This window comes from Tripterygium wilfordii, chromosome 11 (assembly GCF_013401445.1).
Source record: "Tripterygium wilfordii isolate XIE 37 chromosome 11, ASM1340144v1, whole genome shotgun sequence".
NCBI lineage: Eukaryota > Viridiplantae > Streptophyta > Magnoliopsida > Celastrales > Celastraceae > Tripterygium > Tripterygium wilfordii.
Window position 1 is genome coordinate 181,658 of NC_052242.1, and position 21,900 is coordinate 203,557.

A 21,900-nucleotide genomic window follows, 5' to 3' on the forward strand; every position below is an offset into this window, starting at 1 on the left:
GCATGATTGGAAGCCTCCGTCTGTTAACTTTGATTATAGAAATAAAAATGCATATGGTTAAAGCTAGTGATCGTGCGTTATGGTGTGCTAGATTCTGCAGAATGATATAGAAAGAATACAATCTAGATATTTGTTGTTATTCATGAGCTGTCTGTCATATGTGAGGATGGGCAAGCTGAACAATTATTGAGTTGGGAATTAAGTTGTTGGAGTTTAAAATTAAACTAGCAAACAGAAGGAGTCTCTCGCGTGGGATAATAATGTCCAATACTGGGGAAGCGTCTTAGTGAAGACAAACTAAAGGGGCCATGAACCAACTATGCTCTCCAGACTCCAGTTTATATTAGTCACTGGGGGATGCTTCTTGTTGAAGACGAAATTAAGGGCCATGAACTATCTGGAGGCAGCTTGTAGCTGAACTTGAGACCCGAAACGACGTTGGAAAAAGACATGAGAGATTATTTGTGAGACATGACAAGAAAACCTAACGTGCCCCAACTGGATAACATATATAACGACACTAAGAAAACCTTCTTTCTTCACCAACAAGCCGCCTAGCTCCTTTTTCCATGTTGAAAAATATCTGGAGACAAACTTCTGCCTCACATTTGGAACCCAATAAGAGAAAGGGGAAACCAGCTGCACTTGCACATTATAATGGGAAATTAATTCATATATAGGGGAGGCTGTCTCCATGAGTTTGGAAGAAAGAAGGTTCCAATATTCAACTTCCTGCATGGGTCAAAAACCAGCAGCCAAGTAAAGAGCTCAAAGAGAAGAAAAAGGCAAAGAAAGTTTGATCTGAGGTGAGAATTCCTCCCTAGGCTAAAGAATCTCAATGACATGGGATATTTAAGAGTTTGTTATAAATTCACAAGCTTGCTTTCAACAGACTAGTTAATTATAAACTACAAAATACTTATTTTAAGTTGAAATGTTCTTGTTACTATTTTATGCAGCAATATGAATCACACTAACAATTGTTTTACAACTTCAAAAAGAGAATGTCAGCTGAACGATTGTTGAGTCCAGGTTGTAGCCAAGATCTCTCTCAAAGTCAACTCTTTGAAGCACCTTGAACTCCTTTTGTAAGCTATATCATATCATAGCCAGGCAGTACACATATCAATCTTTATTTTTGGAAAGTAAGTAGAAGCTTTAGAAGAATGAGTGAGATAGTCAGTACGGATGAGATGGTGTCAATGATGAGGCAGGAAATGGAAGAGATAGGAAGAAGCATCAGCTCATCTTTCAGGCTTCGGAGCTCCAGCCGATATCGCAATTTGGCATCAAAATCTGGAAACAGCACTGGCGCTGACAATGAGTTTTATGCCTTGGATTGGGCTGCCATTGAGAGACTGCCTACTTATGAACGATTGAGAACATCTCTATTCGATAAAGATGAAAATGAAGATATGAATGAACACCAAAGTAAAAAGGTCGTGGATGTTACCAAGCTTGGAGCTTTGGAACGTCGTGTGTTCATAGAGAAGCTTATCAAGCACATTCAAGACGACAATCTTCAACTCTTATGGAAAATTCGAAAAAGGATAGATAGGTAAGAAGCATTTTCCATATTACATATGCATACGTTGAAGCGAGGACTAAAAATGGATTTTTAAATTGTACCTGAACCGAGTCCTGCAGGGTTGGAGTGAAACTGCCCACAGTAGAGGTGAGATACAAGAACCTCTGCGTGGAGGCAGAGTGCCAGGTTGTTCGAGGCAAGGCCCTTCCAACACTCTGGAATTCCGCTAAGAGTGCACTTTCTGTAAGTGTTTTTCTGTTTCATTATTGTTGAAAGAAAGAAAAAGAAAAAAAGGAATGCCATTGCCAATGGTCAATTGCTTAATTCTTGCAGGTTTGCGGAAGCCTATCGGGTTCGAGTTCAAGTAAAGCTAGGCTAAGCATTCTGAATGATGTTAGTGGGATCATAAAGCCAGGGAGGTAGGTTATGGAAACATAATAATATTGTGGTGAAGAAAAAGAAAATACTGAGGAGAAAATATAAAATTGAGACATATAATTTGCCTAATCCATCATAAGTCATAACTAAACTAATCTCGTTTTTCCTTTCTCCTTTTTTTTATTTTACTTTTTCTCCCCGAACTTGAAAACTTCACCGACCTTAGCGGAGTCACTCAGCAGTCAGCACTCTTCACTCTTGCAGGTTGACTCTACTGCTTGGCCCTCCGGGATGCGGGAAAACCACTCTTTTGAAGGCCCTTTCAGGAAATCTGAATCAATCTCTCAAGGTACTACCTTTTCTTTTGATGAATTTTTCAAGCTACTTCCTTTCTCTACGCTCAAGTATTGTATAAGAAAGCTCTGACAATTTGAAGAGACAAAAAACTAAATTTATGCCCACCTTTTTGTTACGTATGCAAGTTGTGTTCTTGTTTCTGTTTTTTTGTTAATTGTGTTTAGCTGTTTCGAACATTGGTGTTCTATGAAAACCGTCGATTCTGGGTTGCATTTTTCAATTGTTGCATGCTCAGTTACCTATCAACTTTCGATGGGGACGGATCCTCCTTTTTTTTTTCTTTTTTAATTGCTTAATGCATATAGAGCTGCTTCAGCTGGTTAGTTTTCCTCTCTCGTTGATTTGCCAATCACTTCTTCTTCAGGTCACAGGGGAAATTTCTTACAATGGATACAAATTGGCAGAGTTCGTCCCCCAGAAAACATCTGCCTACATAAGCCAATGCGACCTGCACATTCCCGAGATGACCGTGAGAGAAACACTTGATTTTTCCTCCCGTCTACAGGGTGTTGGAAACCGAGCAGGTAGTTTTTTCTACATCTTATTGTAACATCTTTGCTGCAGCATCAATAAAGAGTAGCAGCGATTAAAATTGTTTTTTATCCTGCCTTTGAAGACATTATGTTGGAGGTGACTAGGAGAGAGAAGGAAGCCGAAATTCTTCCAGAGCCAGACATTGATGCTTACATGAAGGTATGTAGAGGACCTGTTATAGTGGGATCCCTAGAATTGACGAAAAAATGGGCAACTCACGAACTACAATCTCTTATATTAGACAATTTTGTGTTTATTCCTTATTTTGAAGATTTATTTTTATGTAATGTCCCACTCAACTGAAGGCTATTTTACGTATATTCCAAAATTGACAAAAGACGTGCCCCTCTTTTTCTTTTTTTGTCTTAGTTATTTTATTCTCTGCACTGTTGGTGAGGATTTATGGGAGGTTGATAACCGTGGTTCTTCCTTAGCAGGCAACTTCTGTCAAAGGATTGGAAACAACCCTTCAAACAGACTACATGTTGAAAGTAAATTTCTTAAACACAGATAGAACCATTCCTTTTCTTTTATTTGCTGATATTTGTAGAAATGCTTAGTCAGTTATATTTCTTTTATTGTCTATGCAGATCCTTGGACTTGATGTTTGTGCAGAAACAATGGTTGGTAGTACCATTAAAAGAGGTATATCTGGTGGTGAGAAAAAAAGATTAACTACAGGTAATGGTGTTCTGCAACCAAATTCTGGAGAAGCCGATAAAATTTCCTAATTCTCTCTGGTGGCTAATTGAATTTTTTTTTCTTTCAAATTATTCAGGAGAGATGATTGTTGGTCCAATAAGTACATTGTTTATGGATGAAATAACAAATGGCTTAGACAGTTCTACTGCATTCCAAATTGTTTCTTGTCTTCAGCAGCTGGCGCATATCTCAAATGCCACAATACTAGCTTCACTTCTTCAGCCAGCACCAGAAATCTTTGATCTCTTTGATGACATTATTTTAATGGCAGAACGTATAGTTGTTTATCATGGACCCCGTGAAGACATTTGTAAGTTTTTTGAGGATTGTGGCTTTAAGTGCCCTAAGAGAAAAGGAGTTGCTGATTTCCTTCAGGAGGTAAGAGCATAGTATTTGTATTTTTTGCCATACATGCTCAGCTCTTAGTTTGTCCTTTGGAAGTTTACCTGTTTACCATTGCAGGTCATCTCCAGGAAAGATCAAGAACAATACTGGTACAATACTCAACTCCCTTACATTTATTTTACAGCTGCTATGTTTTCCAGACGATTCAAGGAATCTTCCCAAGCAACGAAGTTAGATGAGGAGCTCTCCAAGCCATATGATAAATCCCACAGCCACAGGGGTTCTCTTTCCTTTAATGTGTATTCTCTTTCTAAATGGCAACTCTTTCAAACTTGCCTGTCAAGGGAGTTTCTGCTTATGAGAAGGAATTCTTTTATCTATGTATTCAAGACAAGTCAGGTTCCTATGTGAATCTTTGCCTTCCTTTTAACATTATATTGGCTTCTTTAATATCTGGTGAAAACATTTTTGGTTATTACATTTATGCTAACAACTTCAAACTTATTAAGATTTGATCTGTCTGCAGCTTATCGTGCTTGCATTTGTCACGATGACAGTATTTTTGCGGACTCGGATGCATATTGATGTATTTCATACCACCTACTATATGGGTTCCCTGTTTTATGCGCTCATCATGCTTCTTCTTAATGGTTTTCCTGAGTTGTCAATGACTGTTTCAAGACTTGCTGTGTTCTATAAACAGAGAGAGTTGTGCTTCTATCCAGCTTGGACGTATGCTATTGTGTCTACTGTTCTGAAGATTCCTCTTGCAATCGTGGATTCTTTTGTTTGGACATCTCTTACTTATTATGTTATTGGATATAGCCCCGAGATCTCCAGGTATTAAATATTTACATGGATTTAATTTTTTGAAGACTCTGTCAAGATTATTATTGATTTTTGGTGTCTATTATTCTTATTGGATCAATTCATTATTTTCTCAATTTGATAGTTTTTCCAGATTATAATCTTTGACTGTCTAGCTAATTTTCATAGATTTCCATGCTAATGATGATGAATTACGTCTGAAAAAAATGTCCAATGTTAATTGTTGGCAATTCTTATGTCTTGCTTCATACACCCTGTATATCCAAATGAAAATATGAAAACATTCAGAAACAGTGCCATTTGACTGCCCAAAAAATCTAGAAGTGCTTATTTCCCAAGAAATCTTCGATTCATCTGGCTGTGTGCTAATCTTTGATTGTGTGCCATGCTTTTAGGTTCTTTCGCCAGTTTATTATACTTTTTGCTGCGCACTTTATGTCGACATCTGGGTTCCGTTTATTGGCCTCAGTGTTCCAGACTGCAGTTGCTTCTTTCACTGCTGGCTGTTTGGCAATGTTATTGATCGCCTTGTTTGGTGGCTTTATTATTGCACGATGTAAGGGTATCTATGACTCTTTAACTTGATCATGAATTAAATAATAACATTATGAGCTTAGCATCTGTGTTTCCTATTGCAGTCTCCATTCCAGTTTGGTTACAATGGGGTTTTTGGATTTCTCCTATGACCTATGGAGAAATAGCACTTTCTTTAAATGAATTTCTTGCCCCACGATGGCAGAAGGTAGGTCTTTAATAACCCTAATGACGGCTTCAGCAATCTGACCAATACAAAGCGCCATCTTTCTGTGTTAATAAAGAGGAATTCCAGCACAGAGTGGATCCATTGTTTAAAGAGTTTTTGCTGAAACCAGTGCTACATCAACCAGATTGAAATTTACAATCTTTTTTCCTATCTCCATCTCTCTCCTCACTGTTTATAGTTTATTTTATCTTGTCATTGTCATCTTTTCAGCAGCATATTGGTATATGCCTCTTGGTTATCAAGGGTTCCGTAGTTACAAAGTCATTATACAAATCTTGATTCTTTTTCAAGTATGAGCTGATTTTAAATTACATGGTGTATTTATACGTTAGGTACATTTTACGTGGACTATTATAATCATATATGAACACTGGATCATAACATGCTTGCTCGAATCTCTTTTAAATGTGCTTTTGTGTACACCATTACTTTAGTTTGAATTCTAATGTTTGATTGTCATACAATGCTAAGGTTGCTTTTTCACTCTACTTGTAGTTGTTGTATCTAAACAGAAGTATAGGAGACTTAGTACTCGAAAGTCGTGGATTAGATTTTGCTGAATACTACTTCTGGATATCCGTTGGTGCCTTATTTGGATTTGCTTTAGTTTTCAACATTGCCTATGCCCTGGCCTTAAGTTTCTTGAAGCGTAAGTCTCCTTTTCTTGCTATTTTTATGCTGATTAAGATACATTCATATGCATATATTGACCTGTATTCATCATACATTCAGCTTGGGCACTGTCTCCTTCTGTTATTTCCCATGAAAAGTTTTCCTGGACAAATAGAAGTGAAGAATCCCATGATGGGACACAAGTGGAAGAAAACTCTAAGCAATCTACTTCAAGCGCTGATAAAGAATATTCCGAACGTAATATACTTCTAGGGCTAATTAATTCCTTATGGGCCTCATTTTGGATTATTGTTCTTTATATTGTCAGTTTTTATTTTGTCAGAAAATTGAAAGTGGCTTGTCTCAATTGACAGGGAGGATGGTCTTACCTTTTGAACCTTTACCCTTAACATTTCAGGATGTGCAGTACCATGTTGATACCCCTCTGGTAATATGCTTGTTGAACTGAGGACATTGCAGTGTCTTAAGAGCCTATTTGTTAGTTAATATTAATTTTTTAACCTCCGCTTTGGGTCTCAGGAAATGAGGGAACGCCGATTTGCTTCGAAAAAGCTCCAACTTCTTTCTGGAGTCTCAGGCGCATTCAGGCCTGGTATTCTCACAGCGTTGATGGGTGTCAGTGGAGCTGGAAAAACAACACTTCTGGATGTTCTTGCTGGCAGGAAAAGCTATGGCTATATTGAAGGGGAAATTAAAATTTCCGGATATCCTAAGGTTCAAGAAACCTTTGCCAGGATTTCGGGTTACTGTGAACAAATTGACACACATTCTCCACAAATCACTGTAGAAGAATCTGTAATTTTCTCTGCTTGGCTACGTCTAGCTTCTCAGATTGACTCAAAAACTAAAGCTGTAAGATATATGCTTGTACAGTTGTCACTCTTACAATCAATAAATGATCATAAATCCCATATTAAGGCAAGTCACATTGGTGGTGTTGTGTTATGTCTTGACAGGAATTCGTAAACGAAGTCCTTGAGACCATCGAGCTCGTGCGAATCAAGGATGACTTGGTTGGTGTACCTGGTGTTAATGGCCTATCAACTGAACAACGTAGAAGACTTAGTATAGCTGTTGAGCTCGTTGCCAACCCCTCCATTGTGTTCATGGATGAACCTACAACTGGTTTGGATGCAAGAGCGGCAGCAACTGTAATGCGAGTGGTAAAGAATGTAGCTGATACCGGAAGGACAGTGGTCTGCACCATCCACCAACCTAGTATTGACATATTTGAAGTTTTTAACGAGGTAAAGCATTCTTTCTTGAGCTACTCTAAGATGGAAATTGAATTTCCTGCTGTTTGACTACTTGTGGCATGCATAGAAATTACTTCCACTAATGGAAAGACAAAGATATTAAAGAAACAAGTAAGTTTCCTTGCCTTCACATACTTCAGAATTCCTCCAGTTGATGAAGTAGATTAGATTACTGACAAGAAGCTCAAAGATTAGTTTACAAAGTCAAATTCTTAAATTATGAATTTGTTGCAAGAGAAGTTATTGATCTTAGTTTCTATATCTCTGTAGCTGATCCTCCTAAAACCTGGTGGGTGTGTAATCTACTACGGACCATTGGGACACCATTCAAGTAAAGTTATAGAATATTTTGAGGTTTGTTTGCATCCAAGCCACTGACAAGTGTCAATTATATGATAAATATACCCCATGCTTGTACCCAATAATGTTTGTTATTTTTTTTCTTGACAGAATATCTCCAGTGTGCCAAAGATCAAAAGTAATTATAATCCGGCAACGTGGATGTTAGAAATCACTTCGCCATCTTCAGAAGATGAACTTGGTGTGGATTTTGCCACAATATACCGGGACTCTGCCTTATACAAGTATATTTAATTACAGAATGGTCTTCTAATTGAATACAGTGTTGGACTGAAAAACTATTAGAGTAACTATGATTGAAGTTTAGATGGTTAAAATGAGGTCAAATGAGATGCTTATGTGAAAACCTTCTTATAACTCTTCAATATTATTTTTCTGAAGGAATAACATCGAGCTTATAAGGCAGTTGAGTTATCCACCTCCTGGTTCAAGTGATTTGCGATTTCCAACACGCTTTTCACAAAATGGGTGGGGGCAGTTCAAATCTTGTGTATGGAAACTGCACTTGTCTTACTGGAGAAGTCCTTCATACAACTTGGTGCGCATCACATACACACTTGTGGCATCTTTGATCTTTGGTTTGCTGCTCTGGAGACAAGGAAAGAAAATGTAAGTTGTCTATTAATTTCTGTTAGTCCTTTTATCTTTTATCTTCCGTTTGATACTTCATTAGATATTTGTTATAAGATAATTAAAAGTCAGGACCGAAATTATGTCCATTTTGATGTTATAAATTCAACTTTACCTTCCTTTCTTAAAACAGAGAACCCGTTGACTAGTTTGATAGTGGAGCTTCAACATTCATTTGAATCAGGACAGCATTTATTCACCTTCCATTGAGCTGATGTCAGATTCTAAGTTTGAAACTCACCTGCCAATATATATTAATCTAATGCTCCCCCATGTGGGCCAGATTTGCTCTCAGTCTATGAGGTCCAATACACATAATATTTACAGGTTTATCCCAAAAACTATATACCCAACAAAATGATGACAACTCCTTTGAGAAACCCTAGGCTGCATAGAAAATGTTGCTGGGGATTAGACTTTTGTTTTCGTTCACCGAGCTCGGGTAACTGAACGCCACTATTTTTTATCCGGTGGCTTTAACACTAATCTTCTTAATTGAAATAGTACAGTCTCCCAAAAAATAAATTCATCGGTCTTTTTATTCTTACAATTTTTTTAATCAGCAGTAACCATGGCATCAAGTATTTGTCATGCTGGCAATTTTGTCGTTGTCTCATTCATTTTTTTTTTATTATGATCTGTCAGTGATAATCAGCAAAATTTGCTCAACATACTGGGTTCAATGTATATTTTCGTACTCCTTGTTGGATTAGTTAATGGCGTCTTAGTCATACCATATGTAGCAACAGAGAGAACTGTTACTTATCGGGAAAGATTTTCGGGGATGTATGCTGCTTGGGCTTATTCACTTGCACAGGTAAAGTTTGTTGGTTTCTGTATTTTCAGTAGTATGAGAACAGTAAGCTATGCATATGCTCTTTATACAGTGGTGCTCCATTAATCTACCATTTTTCATCTCTAAAATGTTGGACTTATCTGCTAGTACTCGAGCATAGTTAAAAGATATTTAAGGAGCCTCTTGTACCTATCATTTTTTTCCTTGTACGCAAATTTATGTACTCATTTTTTTGCAGGTGACAGTTGAGATTCCTTATTCATTAATCCAAGCTGTTGCATTTGTGCTCCTTACATATCCAATGATTGGATATTACGTAACAACATACAAGGTTTTCTGGTACTTTTATGCGACTTTCTCTATGTTTCTGTACAACAATTATCTGGGAATGCTGCTTGTGTCATTGACACCTAATTTCATGCTAGCGACAACTTTATCCTCAGCCTTCTACACCTTATTCAATCTTTTCTCAGGATTTCTGATTCCACAACCGGTAAGCAATTAATTTCTATGTATGGATAAGATAGTTATTTGTTGGGATTGATGCTTTTGTGATGACAATAAGGAATTTATGTGTATCACTTATTAAAAAAAAAGGAATTTATTTGTATATAGACAGAAAAAAAATGCTTTAAGAAGCCTTAAAAGAATGTTCCATACGAAACTGACTGAAGATCAAAACAAAGAAAGAAAGAATCCCTTTATATATGCCCCAATTAATATTATTCAAAAATAATTCTGCACTTAATTCTAAGAACTGGCTACCAATCATTGTTTGAATTTGAAATTTTGTACTTTCTTTATTCTCTATTCAGATGAAATGGATATTTGCAGTCCATGGGGTTTAAGCAGTAAACTGTAAAAGCTTAAACATCCATCTTATTGGACTCCCACCCATCTGTTCTTCTAGTTACCCAACTCAATTTAAGTACTTTCTCCATGTTCTTTGAAATAGTCTACGATCATAAAATATAATATACTTTATTCAGCAGCTCTACAACAGCAGAGAGAATTGCTAGCACATCCAGATTTAAGTAGGACTAAAAAAATGTTGCTGTATGCTTAGACGTACAAGCTTGTATTGATTTATTAAATTAAATACAATTCCTTTCTCTTTGGCAGAAAATTCCTAAGTGGTGGATCTGGCTGTATTACCTTGTTCCGACATCTTGGACATTAAATGGTTTGCTCACGTCGCAATACGGAGATGTGGAGAAAGAGATTACAGTATTTGGAGAAACCAAAACAGTGGCTGCCTTCTTAGAGGATTATTTTGGGTTTCATCATGATCGCTTACCTCTAACTGCCGTTGCTCTCTTAGCCTTTACGCTAGGTTACGCTTCTCTTTTTGCATTTTTTATAGGGAGGTTGAACTTCCAGCAAAGATGAAACTTTCTTTAGCTGTTAATGTTGTACATGTACTGAACCAATAATCTGAACATCAGCGTAGTTTGTAAAAGCAGTTTGTATTGTAAGTGTTCCTGGGTAAAGTATCTCCTGGAGAATAGGTAATGTTTCTAAAGAATTCATGCTCAAGTTAACTGATTAGTTGTATTAAAGACAGACTCCATACATATTGAAGTAAGCTTTTGTTTGATTTTCAACTTGTTCTATGCAGTTCAATACAAGTCTTCCTTGATTTGTTCAGTGGACCGGAGCATTACCTGTAAATAACTGAGACAATTTGATTGTCTTTGTCATCCCCATGTCTTATTAAATGAAAAGCTACAAATTTTAGCATCCACTTGACAGAGTGGAGTCGTCATTGCAGTTTGCAGACAAAACCCGGATTTCTTCATTCGCAAATTTAATGCCATCATGGAACGCAATGGAATACCATATCAGTACGCTTGCCTCCTGTGTTCAATTTTTATTATAGCAGATGATGAGGCCATATCGAATGGGCAGTTCATTTGTTATCGTTTTCTACAGGGAGTTCCAACATATTCTGGGCCAAAATTTAGTGATGGAGAAGGATTCGGGGTTTTGGGTCAAGCCACTTGAATCTGAGTAAGATCGACACTGGAAAGAAATATAATTTTCAGCTGTACTACAATACAAGTAAAGTCAAGGCGTCATCAAGTTCTCCCCTACGAATGGGACCATCTTTGATTGATCTGCAACTGCTGCAAGGGCTTGAGAGATGACTCTAAACCTTCACGTCGTTTTCTCCAACTTGAAGGAAAAACTGAGTCCTAAAGAGTTGAGACTTGCGGTGTGTCATTCCTCACCACTTCCCTAAAGATATCTTCCTTCCTTTCTATATTATTATTACTACTACTATCCACATTTTAACTAGATTTGTCCATTCTATCACTTGCATGAAGAAAAATTTTGTGTACTGGATTCTTTATATTTTATCAACAAATACTGGTTTTCTTTCTCCCTCTCAACTCTTTGAAGTTTCTTTAGCTCTCTTCCTTCTTAAATGCACTGATTCTCTGTCAGCAGACTTTGCATGCCATATACAAATACACATTTCTTTTATTTCTGTTTAGGGTTTAGGGTTTTTAGGGTCTTAGGGTTTAGACTTTACATGCCATATACAAATAACAAATACACCTTTCTTTTATTTCTGTTTGTGAGGAGTTTGAAGCTCTTCCATGATGGATGAAATTGATAGTACAGACGAGGTGGAGTTAAGAGAGGTAGAAGAAAGAAACCATCAGATCATCGTTCAGGCTTCACAACAGCTTGGCAACAGAATCTACAAATAGTGATGCTAATAATGAATTATATGCTTTACAATGGGATGTAATTCAGAGGCTGCCTACTTTGGAACGATTGAGAACATCTTTATTTGATCAAGATGAAACTGATGAAATGGTTGATAATCAAGGAAAACGGATAATTGATGTTACCAAGCTTGGAGCTTTTGAAAGGCGTGTGTTCATAGACAAGCTCATCAAGCACATTGAACATGATAACCTTCAATTGATGCAGAAAATTCGCAATAGAATAGATAAGTAAGCAGTATTTTCATACATATTGTATCTACTTCTAGAAACCTACGCATCATTTTTCATTAGAAGTTCAATGGAATCAAATTGCGAGGCATGTAGGTAATGATAAATGATGAGTCCAATCATAATTTGCTGCTATTATGCAATTCTTTTGATTCATGGAACCGTGATGCGTTGTCATTTCTCCATTTGTTTGGTTTGCTACTATTTGCACACAGATATATATCAGTTCATGGAATAACACAAGCCCTAAAAATTGAGTTGTTGAATTGCACCTGAACTGGGCTTTGCAGGGTTGGTGTGAGATTGCCCACTGTAGAGGTGAGATATAAAAGCATATGTGTGGAGGCAGAGTGCCAGGTTGTTCATGGAAAGCCCCTTCCAACACTATGGAATTCTGCAAAGAGTGCACTTTCTGTGAGTGTCATTCTCAATAATAACCTTGACCATGATATATATGAATTTTGATGGTCTATTTCTTATACTGTTGCATGGAAGTTGCAGATTTTTGCTAAGCTATGGGGTTCGAATTCACATGAAGCCAAGATAACCATTATGAACAATGTTAGTGGGATCATAAAACCAGGGAGGTAGTGCATGAAAGCATTGTTTTTGGTCAAATTTCCTCTGTTTAACTTGACAGACCAATTGTTCACCATTTTCAAGTCTTTTTTTGGAAGCATAGATCTTCATTTATTTCTTTAGTTCTGGCTTTTTCCTTCTGCAAATGCGTTTCTCTTTTCAATTCACTGCCCAACCACCCAAATGGAAGCCCTCTAATTCAGGCAAAATGGACAATTCGATGGGAACCCTTTCCAATTGCAACCTTGAGATGCATGATATCTCAGTTACTATACCAAATCCATGATTTTAGCCCCTCCATCCAGAAAATGTCATTTCCAGAAGCCAAAGCTGATATTTTCCACAATATTTTAAGCCAGCCCCGACTCAGATACTGTTTTTTTTGGCTTCCCCTGGTAATGCAAAAGATTAATTTTTTACAATGGTTATGGAGTGTTTTTTTTTTTTCAGGATAACTGATATATTCAACAGAACAACGTAGGCGACTTACTATAGCAGTGGAGCTGGTTGCCAATCCCTCCATCATATTCATGGATGAACCTACGACTGGATTGGATGTAAGAGCAGCAGCCATTGTCATGCGAGCAGTAAAGAACATGGCTGATACAGGAAGGACGGTTGTTTGCACCATCCATCAACCAAGTATTGATAAATTTGAAGCATTTAATGAGGTAAAACTGTAATTGCACAACTTTTTGAGATGATCTAAGATGGAACTTGGAAAGTGGTACTTAATTTGAGAATGAAAGATTGTGAGTAAAAATAACGGGTATTCCTAATGGCGCTCTTTAGCTCAACTGTAATGATCTGGCGTTATCAACTGATTGAATTCCATCATCTTCATCTATGCCCGATTTCCAAACACTTTGGGGTTGGCGAAACATACACCAAGGCTTTAGCTTCTTTCAAATGCTTAGAAGCTGTATTTCTGCGCAACTGAGAGAAATCTCAAGGAATAGTTTACAAAGTTGAGTTCGCAAGTCATGAAGCTATTGCAATAATACAATGAGATATTGATCTTTGTTCATTTGTTTGTAGCTGATTCTCCTTAAACCTGGTGGGCACATAATCTACTCTGGACCATTGGGATATCATTCAAGTACAGTTGTAGAATATTTCGAGGTTTGTATACATCCAAGCTACTAATCAAGTTACTTGCAAGAACATTAGTATCTTCTATCCAGTGATTTTTTAATTTAATCTTAATAGTTTTCACTGACAGAGTATCCATGGTGTGCCAAAAATTGCAAATAATTATAATCCAGCAACATGGATGCTCGAGGTCACTTCATAAGCTGAACTTGGTGTTGATTTTGCCAAAATATATATCGCATCTGTGTTATACCAGTAAGTTCAGTTGCAGCAGGGTATTCAAGTTGAATCTATTGTTAGTTTCCATAGGATTTTAAGTAATTTATGTTATCATTGATGTGCTTCCTTTTCAGACTTGTTTATGGCTCCTTTCCTTTGCATTATTATACTGAAGGAAAAACATGGAGCTTATAAGGCAGTTGAGCAATCCGCCTCCTGGTTCAAGTGATCTGCAATTTTCAACCCGCTTGTCACAAAATTGGTGCGGACAATTCAAATCTTGCCTATGGAAACAACACTTGTCCTACTGGAGAAGTCCTTCATTCAACTTGGTGCGCATCATTTATACACTCGTCGTATCTTTGATATTTGGTTCGCTATTTTGGGGACAAGGAAGGAAAATGTAAGTACATTTTTAGTTTATCCACTACCATTGTACCAATAATATCTAGATTCCATTTTGACCTTTATATATGTATGTCATGTCATGAAGCATTTGTTGGACCAGTAATTTTTTTATATGTCTAACTTTCTTTTGTTCTTTCTCGATCTTTCAATGATAACCAGCAAAATTTGTTTGACATATTTGGTTCAATGTACGCTGCTGTTCTCTTCTTGGGAATAATTAACTGCATGCTAATCATACCATATGTAGCAATAGAGCGAACTGTTTCATATCGGGAACGATTTGCTGGGACGTACCCTTTTTGGGCTTATTCACTTGCACAGGTAAAGTTTGTCGGTCTCTGGATATTCAACCGCACAAAAAGACGTATCTAGTGCTCTATTCTTATTCAGCTTTATGTGCTTGTATTCTTATTCAGCTTTATGCGCTTGTATTGTAGGAGGCAATTGAGATTCCTTTTTCATTAATCCGAGCTGTTGCCTTTGTGCTCCTTACATATCCCATGATTGGATATTCTGTATCAGCATACAAGGTTTTTTGGTGCTTCTATGCCATTTTCTCTTCATTTTTGTACTACAATTATCTGGGAATGCTGCTTGTGGCGTTGACCCGAAATTACGTAGTGGCGCAAACTCTATCCTCAACCTTCTACGCCTTTTTCAATCTATTCTCGGGGTATCTGATTCCACAACCGGTAAGCTACTATTTTGTATGAAAGGAAAGCCTGCAGGCTGCATACCATACTATGGATTGTCCCTGAGCACAATTAACATTTTTTTTTATTGGATGGATAAGAAATCTCTCTGTTAAATGGATGAAGATACAAGCAGACAAAGAATACCCTCATCTAGACCCTATCTAAGCTGGGAAAAAGGAAGAAAGAATGCTGTGGAACATGATTGTATGATTGAACTTACGAGCTTGTGATGGAAAGATTGAATTAACTAGCTTTCCTTTGTGTTTTGCAGCAAATTCCGAAATGGTGGATCTGGCTGTATTATCTGTTTCCTACATCTTGGACGCTTAATGGTTTACTGACTTCCCAATATGGAGATATAGAGAAAGACATTACAGTATTTGGAGAAATCAAAAACAGTTACTGCTTTCTTAAAAGATGACTATGGCTTCCATCATGATCGTTTAGCTATTACTGCTGTCGCACTCATCACCTTCCCAGTAGCTTATGCTTTTCCTTTTGCAATTTGCATAGGAAAGTTGAACTTCCAAAGGAGATAAAATCTCTCCATGCATATCGTCACTGCATACAAGTTGCTATAAATTTTCAAGAACAAAGCTTTATTGAACAACTTGCTTCAACCACACAAGTTGGATTTACATGTGTTGATGCAGGTACACAACAGAACATAAATGTTGTTCCAAGTATATTTTTTTTCAAGCCTTGAATGGCCTAGATTAGATTGTATGCAATGCATGGTTGTTATATATATTTACAGTTAATGTTTCTGCTGCTGCATGTCTCATTGCACCAAAACCCTAAACTTAATCAATAGAATAAATTTCACCAAAAATTTGACCATTTGTATTATGACAATATTCGTTTCCCATGTGTGCCCACAGAGACAGTTGCCACAATCATGACCCTTCCATAAAAATCAGAACTTTTAAAAATTACCCACAAGAGACCAAAACAAAGAAAGTTTAGAACTTTAAATAGTGAAAGCAATATTCTTAAAAAAAATATTAAAACAATTATTACAGGGTTCCTAGTTCCGACTTTGACTATCTCCAGCGCATTATAGCACCCTATCCACAACACAAACATAAAAAAGGCAGCAAAAATACAAAAATAAACATACAGAAACTACATGAAATGGATCTGTTGTCGTCATCTTCGTCTCCAGGATTTTCTGCTCCCATCGGTACAATTGTCACCTGCTGATTCCCAGTTTATCAAGTGTAGATTAAGCATCCATCTTTTTTTGGATTTTTTGTGTTCATTCATGGATTTTGTTGAAGGTTTCATTTTGTGATCTGGATCCGATCGAATTCAACTGGGTAGTTGCTCTGGGCCTCTGAGTCTTTCCATTTTGGCGTTTTCATCACTTTCTGTTGATTTTTTTTTTATTATTTTCAATTCTCTTGAATGTTCGATGTTGATGTCAACTTTCGATTTTCTAGGGGTTCGGGTTCGATTGTTTAATCTGCAATTTTTTTTTTCCTGAAGGGATTGCTTTTGTAACTTTCACTTTGTTCCCCTAAAAAATTAAGTTCCTTGTTGGAAATTTTCACATATTTTTTTTTTGTTTTTCTGGTGGAAATTTTCACGTATGTTAACTCTATTTGCTTGCGCATTTAATGGACAGGCTCTATGCGTGTTTAAGCTGTGATGCCAGTTTCCGTTGAAGCTATTTTACTACTGTGCCTAGGGCTAGGTTCTCCTTTTAACTTAATTGTTGAAAGCTAGAGGAAGTTGTGTATGGAATGCTAGTACTCGGTTTTGCTTTGCTAATTGTGCTGTTGGGGTAAAAAAAATGCTCTTGGAATAAAAAGGAATTTCCTTTTGGGTAAATGAGGTTTATGGTTCATTTGCTTGCACACAAAGAATGCATGGTGGTGACTTTTGTGAGATGGGAATCTTCTGATAACTCACGTTTACCTTTTTTGATTTGGCTGCACTAAATCATAACATAGTGATCATATATTGAGTTCTCTACGGCAGTATGCGATGTAGTGTGATGCGAGACTGGGGAGTTTTGTAGATTCTATTTGTATTGAGTTTCAGAATATTGCTTGTAATTGTCCCAATGTTTAGTATTGGGAGGGTAATTATATCTAATGGATGTTGAATTCTCTTTGGCTAAAAGACACGTATTTTGTTCGTGGAGCTTCAGTTTGAGCATTGATATATATGGGATTTTGCCTTACTGGTTCTCACCTACATAGCCATAGGGCCAATTAGCATTGAGAACATTTGATTTGAAGTTTGAGATGATACGATAGCCAGTTCTTTTCGAGTTTAATTTGTGTTTCGTTTTATTTAACAATTCACATGTAGCTTTCGATGCTGCCTGTGGCCAACAATTTATGTTTATGTGTTTTGAATTATTGCAGGTAAATAATTGATATTGTTGACGTGGAAAAATTGTGAGAACAGTACTATTCTCCCTAACAAATGGCTTCAGTAGGCGTGGCGCCTACTTCTGGTTTTCGAGAATCTACAGCTGGTGTTGATAGGTTACCTGAGGAGTTGAACGACATGAGAATTCGGGATGACAAAGTACACAGGCTCTTGTTTAGCACTACCACCTTTTCTTATTATCATTTTTCTTGCTTTTGCTTGGCGTCAGTGGTTTTTAGATATACGCCACAGAGTCCAGATGCTCATAGTTTCCTTAAATGTGCAGGAAATGGAAGCAACAGTAGTTGATGGTAACGGTACTGAGACAGGGCACATAATAGTGACAACTATTGGTGGTAGAAACGGCCAGCCAAAGCAGGTATAGCTGTTTGTCTTTGCCAATTCATAGTAATAACTGTTGTACTGGTCGACTGCTGTAAAGTTTTTAAAGGATCAAATTGATTTAGGCATTGGGAAAGTTTACTGTTACATCCTCCTTCCCTTTGTGTCCCGTTATTTGCTTGAGGAATGATGAAGCCCCTCCAGATATGTTGGGCATGAGCAAATATGAAAATTTCAAAGAACTAATAGTTAAATATCTCAATAATTCCTCCTACAGTCATGTAAGGCATTTCTATATGTGTAAATTCCAGACTATAAGCTACATGGCTGAGCGTGTTGTTGGCCAGGGATCATTTGGAGTTGTATTCCAGGTATGAAATTTTGTTAGGTTGAGAATGAGCTTTGGTTTCATTTCGTATATTTGACCTTCTAATTCCCTCTGTTGGTTTCATATTTTAGGCAAAGTGCTTGGAGACTGGTGAAACTGTGGCTATTAAGAAGGTTCTTCAAGATAAAAGGTACAAGAACCGGGAGCTGCAAACTATGCGTCTTCTTGACCACCCAAATGTTGTTGCATTGAAGCACTGTTTCTTCTCAACGACTGAGAAGGATGAACTTTATCTTAATCTGGTGCTTGAGTATGTTCCTGAAACTGTTAATCGTGTGATCAAGCACTACAACAAATTGAACCAAAGGATGCCGCTGATATATGTGAAACTTTATACTTACCAGGTATGCTTTTGATGAACTTAAATGAACTGCATCGTTTTTTGATATCATTATTAAATACAAATGCAGAACTCCACACATTTTGGTGTAATATTTGCCAAGTAAGGAAAATATTGCTGATTTAAGCGTCCTCTTATTATTGATTTAATGATTTTTGGTCTACTTTTGCTGTGGAAGATTACTTATAAGCTTGGAGAGTGTGAACTGTGAAATTCTTTCTTAATCTCTTAGGAGTAAGGTGTGGCCCCACTTTCTTTTGTTCATTTTGTTGGCTGTGTGAAGCTAATTATAACGGTGAGCATGTGGCATAGTGGTAAGTTGCTTTGCCCTGGCCTCGGGGTCTCAGGTTCAAACGTGGAAACAGTCTGAAGAGACCTAATCTTACCTTTTCTCGACCCTGCCTCAATGTGGGAGCCTTGTGCATGCAGTTGTTATACTATTCTTATAAGGATAGTTTCACAGTAACTTGGGGAATTGTATCGTCCTGAACTGTCTGAAATTAATTTTCTGTGATACTGACAAATTATATTGCTAATACCTTACAGATCTTCCGGGCATTGTCGTACATTCATCGTGCTATTGGAGTGTGCCACCGAGACATTAAGCCTCAAAATCTCTTGGTATGCCAAAACTCCTTTTTAGCTATATCTGTTTGGCTAGTTACTTTTGGCTCGGTCCATAACTGATTTACTTATCAAGTCCTTGTGGCGATATAGAGAAACATAATACATAATGCTGTTGGACATTATCATTTGAAATAACATGTTAAATTAAAAGTCTGTGATAATGCGTTTTTCTGTCCAGGTTAATCCACATACTCACCAGGTTAAATTATGTGATTTTGGAAGTGCAAAAGTTTTGGTATGTTTCAGATTTTCTTCTGTTTAAGTCATCGAAATTGTCTATTGTCTGATATTGATTGGATGTTTTTATGAATAAGGTGAAAGGGGAGCCAAATATATCGTACATATGCTCAAGGTACTACAGAGCACCGGAACTTATTTTTGGGGCTACTGAGTATACGTCAGCTATAGACATCTGGTCTGCTGGGTGTGTTTTTGCTGAACTACTTCTTGGGCAGGTTGGATAGTTGATATGTTCAAGATTTTGTTCACATTTCCAGTTTCTTGTCATAAATACAAGCTTACTAATAATGCCTATGATTTGTTGGTCAGCCTTTGTTTCCTGGGGAGAGTGGAGTAGACCAGCTTGTTGAGATTATCAAGGTATTTGTAGATACTGAAATTTGTTTCGCTTAAAAGCTTTATCGTCGTAACTGAGTGGAAGCTCTTCTTAAGTTTGAATCATGGAATATTTCTATTTATGACTTATAAAATGTGGTTGGTTTGCAGGTTCTGGGTACTCCAACAAGGGAGGAAATTAAGTGCATGAACCCAAATTATACTGAGTTTAAATTCCCTCAGATTAAAGCCCACCCATGGCACAAGGTATTGTGAAAAAAAAAGGACCATTTTGTTTCATTTGACTAACTTATCATTCACTGACATCTATTTGTTTTTGTACTACTAGATATTCCACAAGCGCATGCCTCCTGAAGCTGTTGATCTTGTTTCAAGACTACTGCAGTACTCCCCTTACTTACGGTGCACTGCTGTGAGTATCTATATCCATAACTCTTTATTGCTGGCCTTTGTTTTCTTCTTTTATAAAATTCCTATGCTGGTGGGATTCATTCTGAATATAAGTGGTATTTTAAGGACAGGAACCTTCCCACTCATTGGTGGAAGAGGGAATACCCTCATCTCTGATTTAATGCATCATTGATCTAAGTTTTCGGTTTTTCCCTCTTCTTCGGATGCGTGCATGATTGCTCTAATTTTTCCCTCATCTTCGAATGCGATGCATAATTGATCTAATTTTTCTTAGTATATCGTGGGCTTCACTATACATTATGTATTATGAACATCAGTGGTATTTGAAGAACTTGAACCTCACTGCTCACTGGTGAGGTAGGGAATACCTTCATCTTCCAACGTTATAGTAAAAAGTAAAAAACTCTCGTGCACAAGGCTTCCGTAGTGGGCAAGGTCGGGAATAGGCAGGACGTACGCAAGCCTTACCAAATATAATGTGGAGTGGCTGTTTCTAAGAATTGAAACTATGACCTCTAAATTGCACCTCAACAACTTTACCACTGGGCAAACAACTCCTGTGGATAAGGCTCCCGTAGTGGGCATGGTAGGGGTTAGGCAAGATATACGCAGTCTTTCAAGGAAATAGTTGTATGCGATGTTGAAGGATGGTGTCATTTTCTGGAGACTTTACTTTCTCTAGTGGCTTTGTGGCGTGGGAGTTTTTTTAAGACTTAAGGACGATGATTTGCTATATCCTTTTACTGAACTTCTGGGTGTCAATCACTTAGTTTAGATGGGGCAATGATTTTCTTTTCATATGTTCTGTGCATTTCACGTGACTGAGGTTGACAGGGGTATATCATTATCAAGAGAAGTGGGCTTGTCTGATTTATTTTCGACTTAATGTCAGTTGTACCCATCTTATTGCTGGATGTTTTTCATTGTAGCATCTTAGCTACTAGTACCATTGATGTGTTTGGCTTTGTAGCTGAAATTTTTACGTACTGGCTAAAAAATTTGGCTGCTGCTTGATCTAGTTTAATGCTTCTCCTTATTGTCTCTGGAGCCACTACATGAAAGTTACAAGGCAAACAGTTTAAATGGGACCTGTAGCTAAAGCTTCTCCCTGTTGGCTCGTTATCTAATTAACTTAATTTGTTGATTTTGATGCAGTTAGATGCTTTGACTCATCCTTTCTTTGATGAGCTACGTGACCCGAACACCCGCGTGCCAAATGGTCGCTTCCTTCCACCACTATTTAACTTTAAATCCCATGGTAGGAATCATTTGAAAAACACTAATTATTTTATTTTTTTTTAATGCAAAAGAACGTTAGGTTTTAGCCCCATGCCTTCTCACACAATTCATTCAATGTTGTTTGCCTTTTACTGCTGTTGATACAGAATTGAAGGGAGTCCCAGTGGAGACTTTGGTGAAATTAATACCGGAGCATGCAAGAAAACAGTGTCCCTTTCTTGGTTCATGATAATGATGTAACGAACCAGCTAGTGTTCTGATATGGGATCCACGCTTGTCCAACCTATTTATGCAAAATCTGTTTGTTATCGCCAGGTCTCGTGTAACTAGGCAGAATTATAGACATGCTACTACTGAATGAATTTTCCTGGCCTCCATGGGTATTGTTGTCATTGTGTAGTTACTATGTGTAATCAAAGATTGTAACTTCTACCTTGCTGGATTCAGTTGGCCATTGGAAGTGATGTTCAGGTCTTTCTGCCTGTTGTGGTGCCCATTTCCCATTAGTACTTCAATGATCGTAGAA

General features: G+C 37.3%; 3 protein-coding genes across 9 annotated transcripts; all 3 read left to right on the top strand.

Moving 5' to 3' along the window:
- The first annotated feature begins 218 nt into the window (after positions 1–218).
- LOC120009072 (pleiotropic drug resistance protein 3-like) lies at positions 219–15,834 on the top strand. Of its 5 annotated transcripts, none has more exons than XM_038859521.1 (26): positions 219–806; positions 960–1,558; positions 1,648–1,771; positions 1,862–1,947; positions 2,171–2,255; positions 2,628–2,787; positions 2,880–2,956; positions 3,235–3,288; positions 3,388–3,478; positions 3,576–3,877; positions 3,962–4,243; positions 4,371–4,684; positions 5,068–5,228; positions 5,311–5,414; positions 5,931–6,084; positions 6,168–6,305; positions 6,422–6,495; positions 6,588–6,920; positions 7,025–7,315; positions 7,595–7,678; positions 7,775–7,908; positions 8,066–8,293; positions 8,960–9,131; positions 9,349–9,449; positions 9,536–9,603; positions 10,233–10,375. In XM_038859521.1, the coding sequence occupies exons 2-26, from the start codon at positions 1,167–1,169 to the stop codon at positions 10,241–10,243; spliced, it is 4,020 nt and encodes a 1,339-aa protein (XP_038715449.1). In that variant the 5' UTR covers positions 219–806; positions 960–1,166; the 3' UTR covers positions 10,244–10,375. The 5 variants fall into 5 exon arrangements, with proteins under 5 accessions (XP_038715449.1, XP_038715450.1, XP_038715448.1 ...); XM_038859522.1 differs by adding an exon at positions 15,553–15,834 and having other exon boundaries at positions 222–806; positions 9,349–9,603; positions 10,233–10,443; XM_038859520.1 differs by having other exon boundaries at positions 235–806; positions 9,349–9,603; positions 10,233–10,714.
- LOC120009075 (pleiotropic drug resistance protein 3-like) lies at positions 12,671–15,834 on the top strand. The gene is made up of 7 exons (XM_038859525.1): positions 12,671–13,326; positions 13,694–13,777; positions 13,878–14,002; positions 14,142–14,369; positions 14,534–14,695; positions 14,812–15,066; positions 15,341–15,834. The coding sequence occupies exons 4-7, from the start codon at positions 14,253–14,255 to the stop codon at positions 15,488–15,490; spliced, it is 684 nt and encodes a 227-aa protein (XP_038715453.1). The 5' UTR covers positions 12,671–13,326; positions 13,694–13,777; positions 13,878–14,002; positions 14,142–14,252; the 3' UTR covers positions 15,491–15,834.
- A 269-nt stretch (positions 15,835–16,103) lies between these two features.
- On the top strand, positions 16,104–21,848 carry LOC120008418 (shaggy-related protein kinase alpha-like). 3 transcript variants are annotated; one of them, XM_038858728.1, is made up of 14 exons: positions 16,180–16,252; positions 16,350–16,388; positions 17,445–17,610; positions 17,738–17,830; positions 18,105–18,164; positions 18,253–18,525; positions 19,068–19,142; positions 19,327–19,383; positions 19,463–19,603; positions 19,698–19,748; positions 19,875–19,970; positions 20,053–20,136; positions 21,291–21,393; positions 21,521–21,848. In XM_038858728.1, the coding sequence occupies exons 3-14, from the start codon at positions 17,506–17,508 to the stop codon at positions 21,601–21,603; spliced, it is 1,221 nt and encodes a 406-aa protein (XP_038714656.1). In that variant the 5' UTR covers positions 16,180–16,252; positions 16,350–16,388; positions 17,445–17,505; the 3' UTR covers positions 21,604–21,848. The 3 variants fall into 3 exon arrangements, with proteins under 3 accessions (XP_038714655.1, XP_038714654.1, XP_038714656.1); XM_038858727.1 differs by lacking the exon at positions 16,350–16,388 and having other exon boundaries at positions 16,104–16,252; XM_038858726.1 differs by having other exon boundaries at positions 16,143–16,388.
- Positions 21,849–21,900: the final 52 nt, after the last annotated feature.

Coding starts and splice junctions, on each gene's coding strand:
- LOC120009072 (XM_038859522.1), top strand. CDS start 1,167: ATGAGTGAGATAGTCAGTACGGATGAGATGGTGTCAATGATGAGGCAG. Junction 7,316..7,594: donor TATTTGAAGTTTTTAACGAG/GTAAAGCATTCT, acceptor ATATCTCTGTAG/CTGATCCTCCTAAAACCTGG. Junction 8,294..8,959: donor TGGAGACAAGGAAAGAAAAT/GTAAGTTGTCTA, acceptor ATGATCTGTCAG/TGATAATCAGCAAAATTTGC.
- LOC120008418 (XM_038858727.1), top strand. CDS start 17,506: ATGGCTTCAGTAGGCGTGGCGCCTACTTCTGGTTTTCGAGAATCTACA. Junction 17,831..18,104: donor GAAACGGCCAGCCAAAGCAG/GTATAGCTGTTT, acceptor TGTAAATTCCAG/ACTATAAGCTACATGGCTGA. Junction 19,971..20,052: donor AAGCCCACCCATGGCACAAG/GTATTGTGAAAA, acceptor TTGTACTACTAG/ATATTCCACAAGCGCATGCC.
- LOC120009075 (XM_038859525.1), top strand. CDS start 14,253: ATGGAAACAACACTTGTCCTACTGGAGAAGTCCTTCATTCAACTTGGT. Junction 14,370..14,533: donor TGGGGACAAGGAAGGAAAAT/GTAAGTACATTT, acceptor AATGATAACCAG/CAAAATTTGTTTGACATATT. Junction 15,067..15,340: donor GGTATCTGATTCCACAACCG/GTAAGCTACTAT, acceptor TGTGTTTTGCAG/CAAATTCCGAAATGGTGGAT.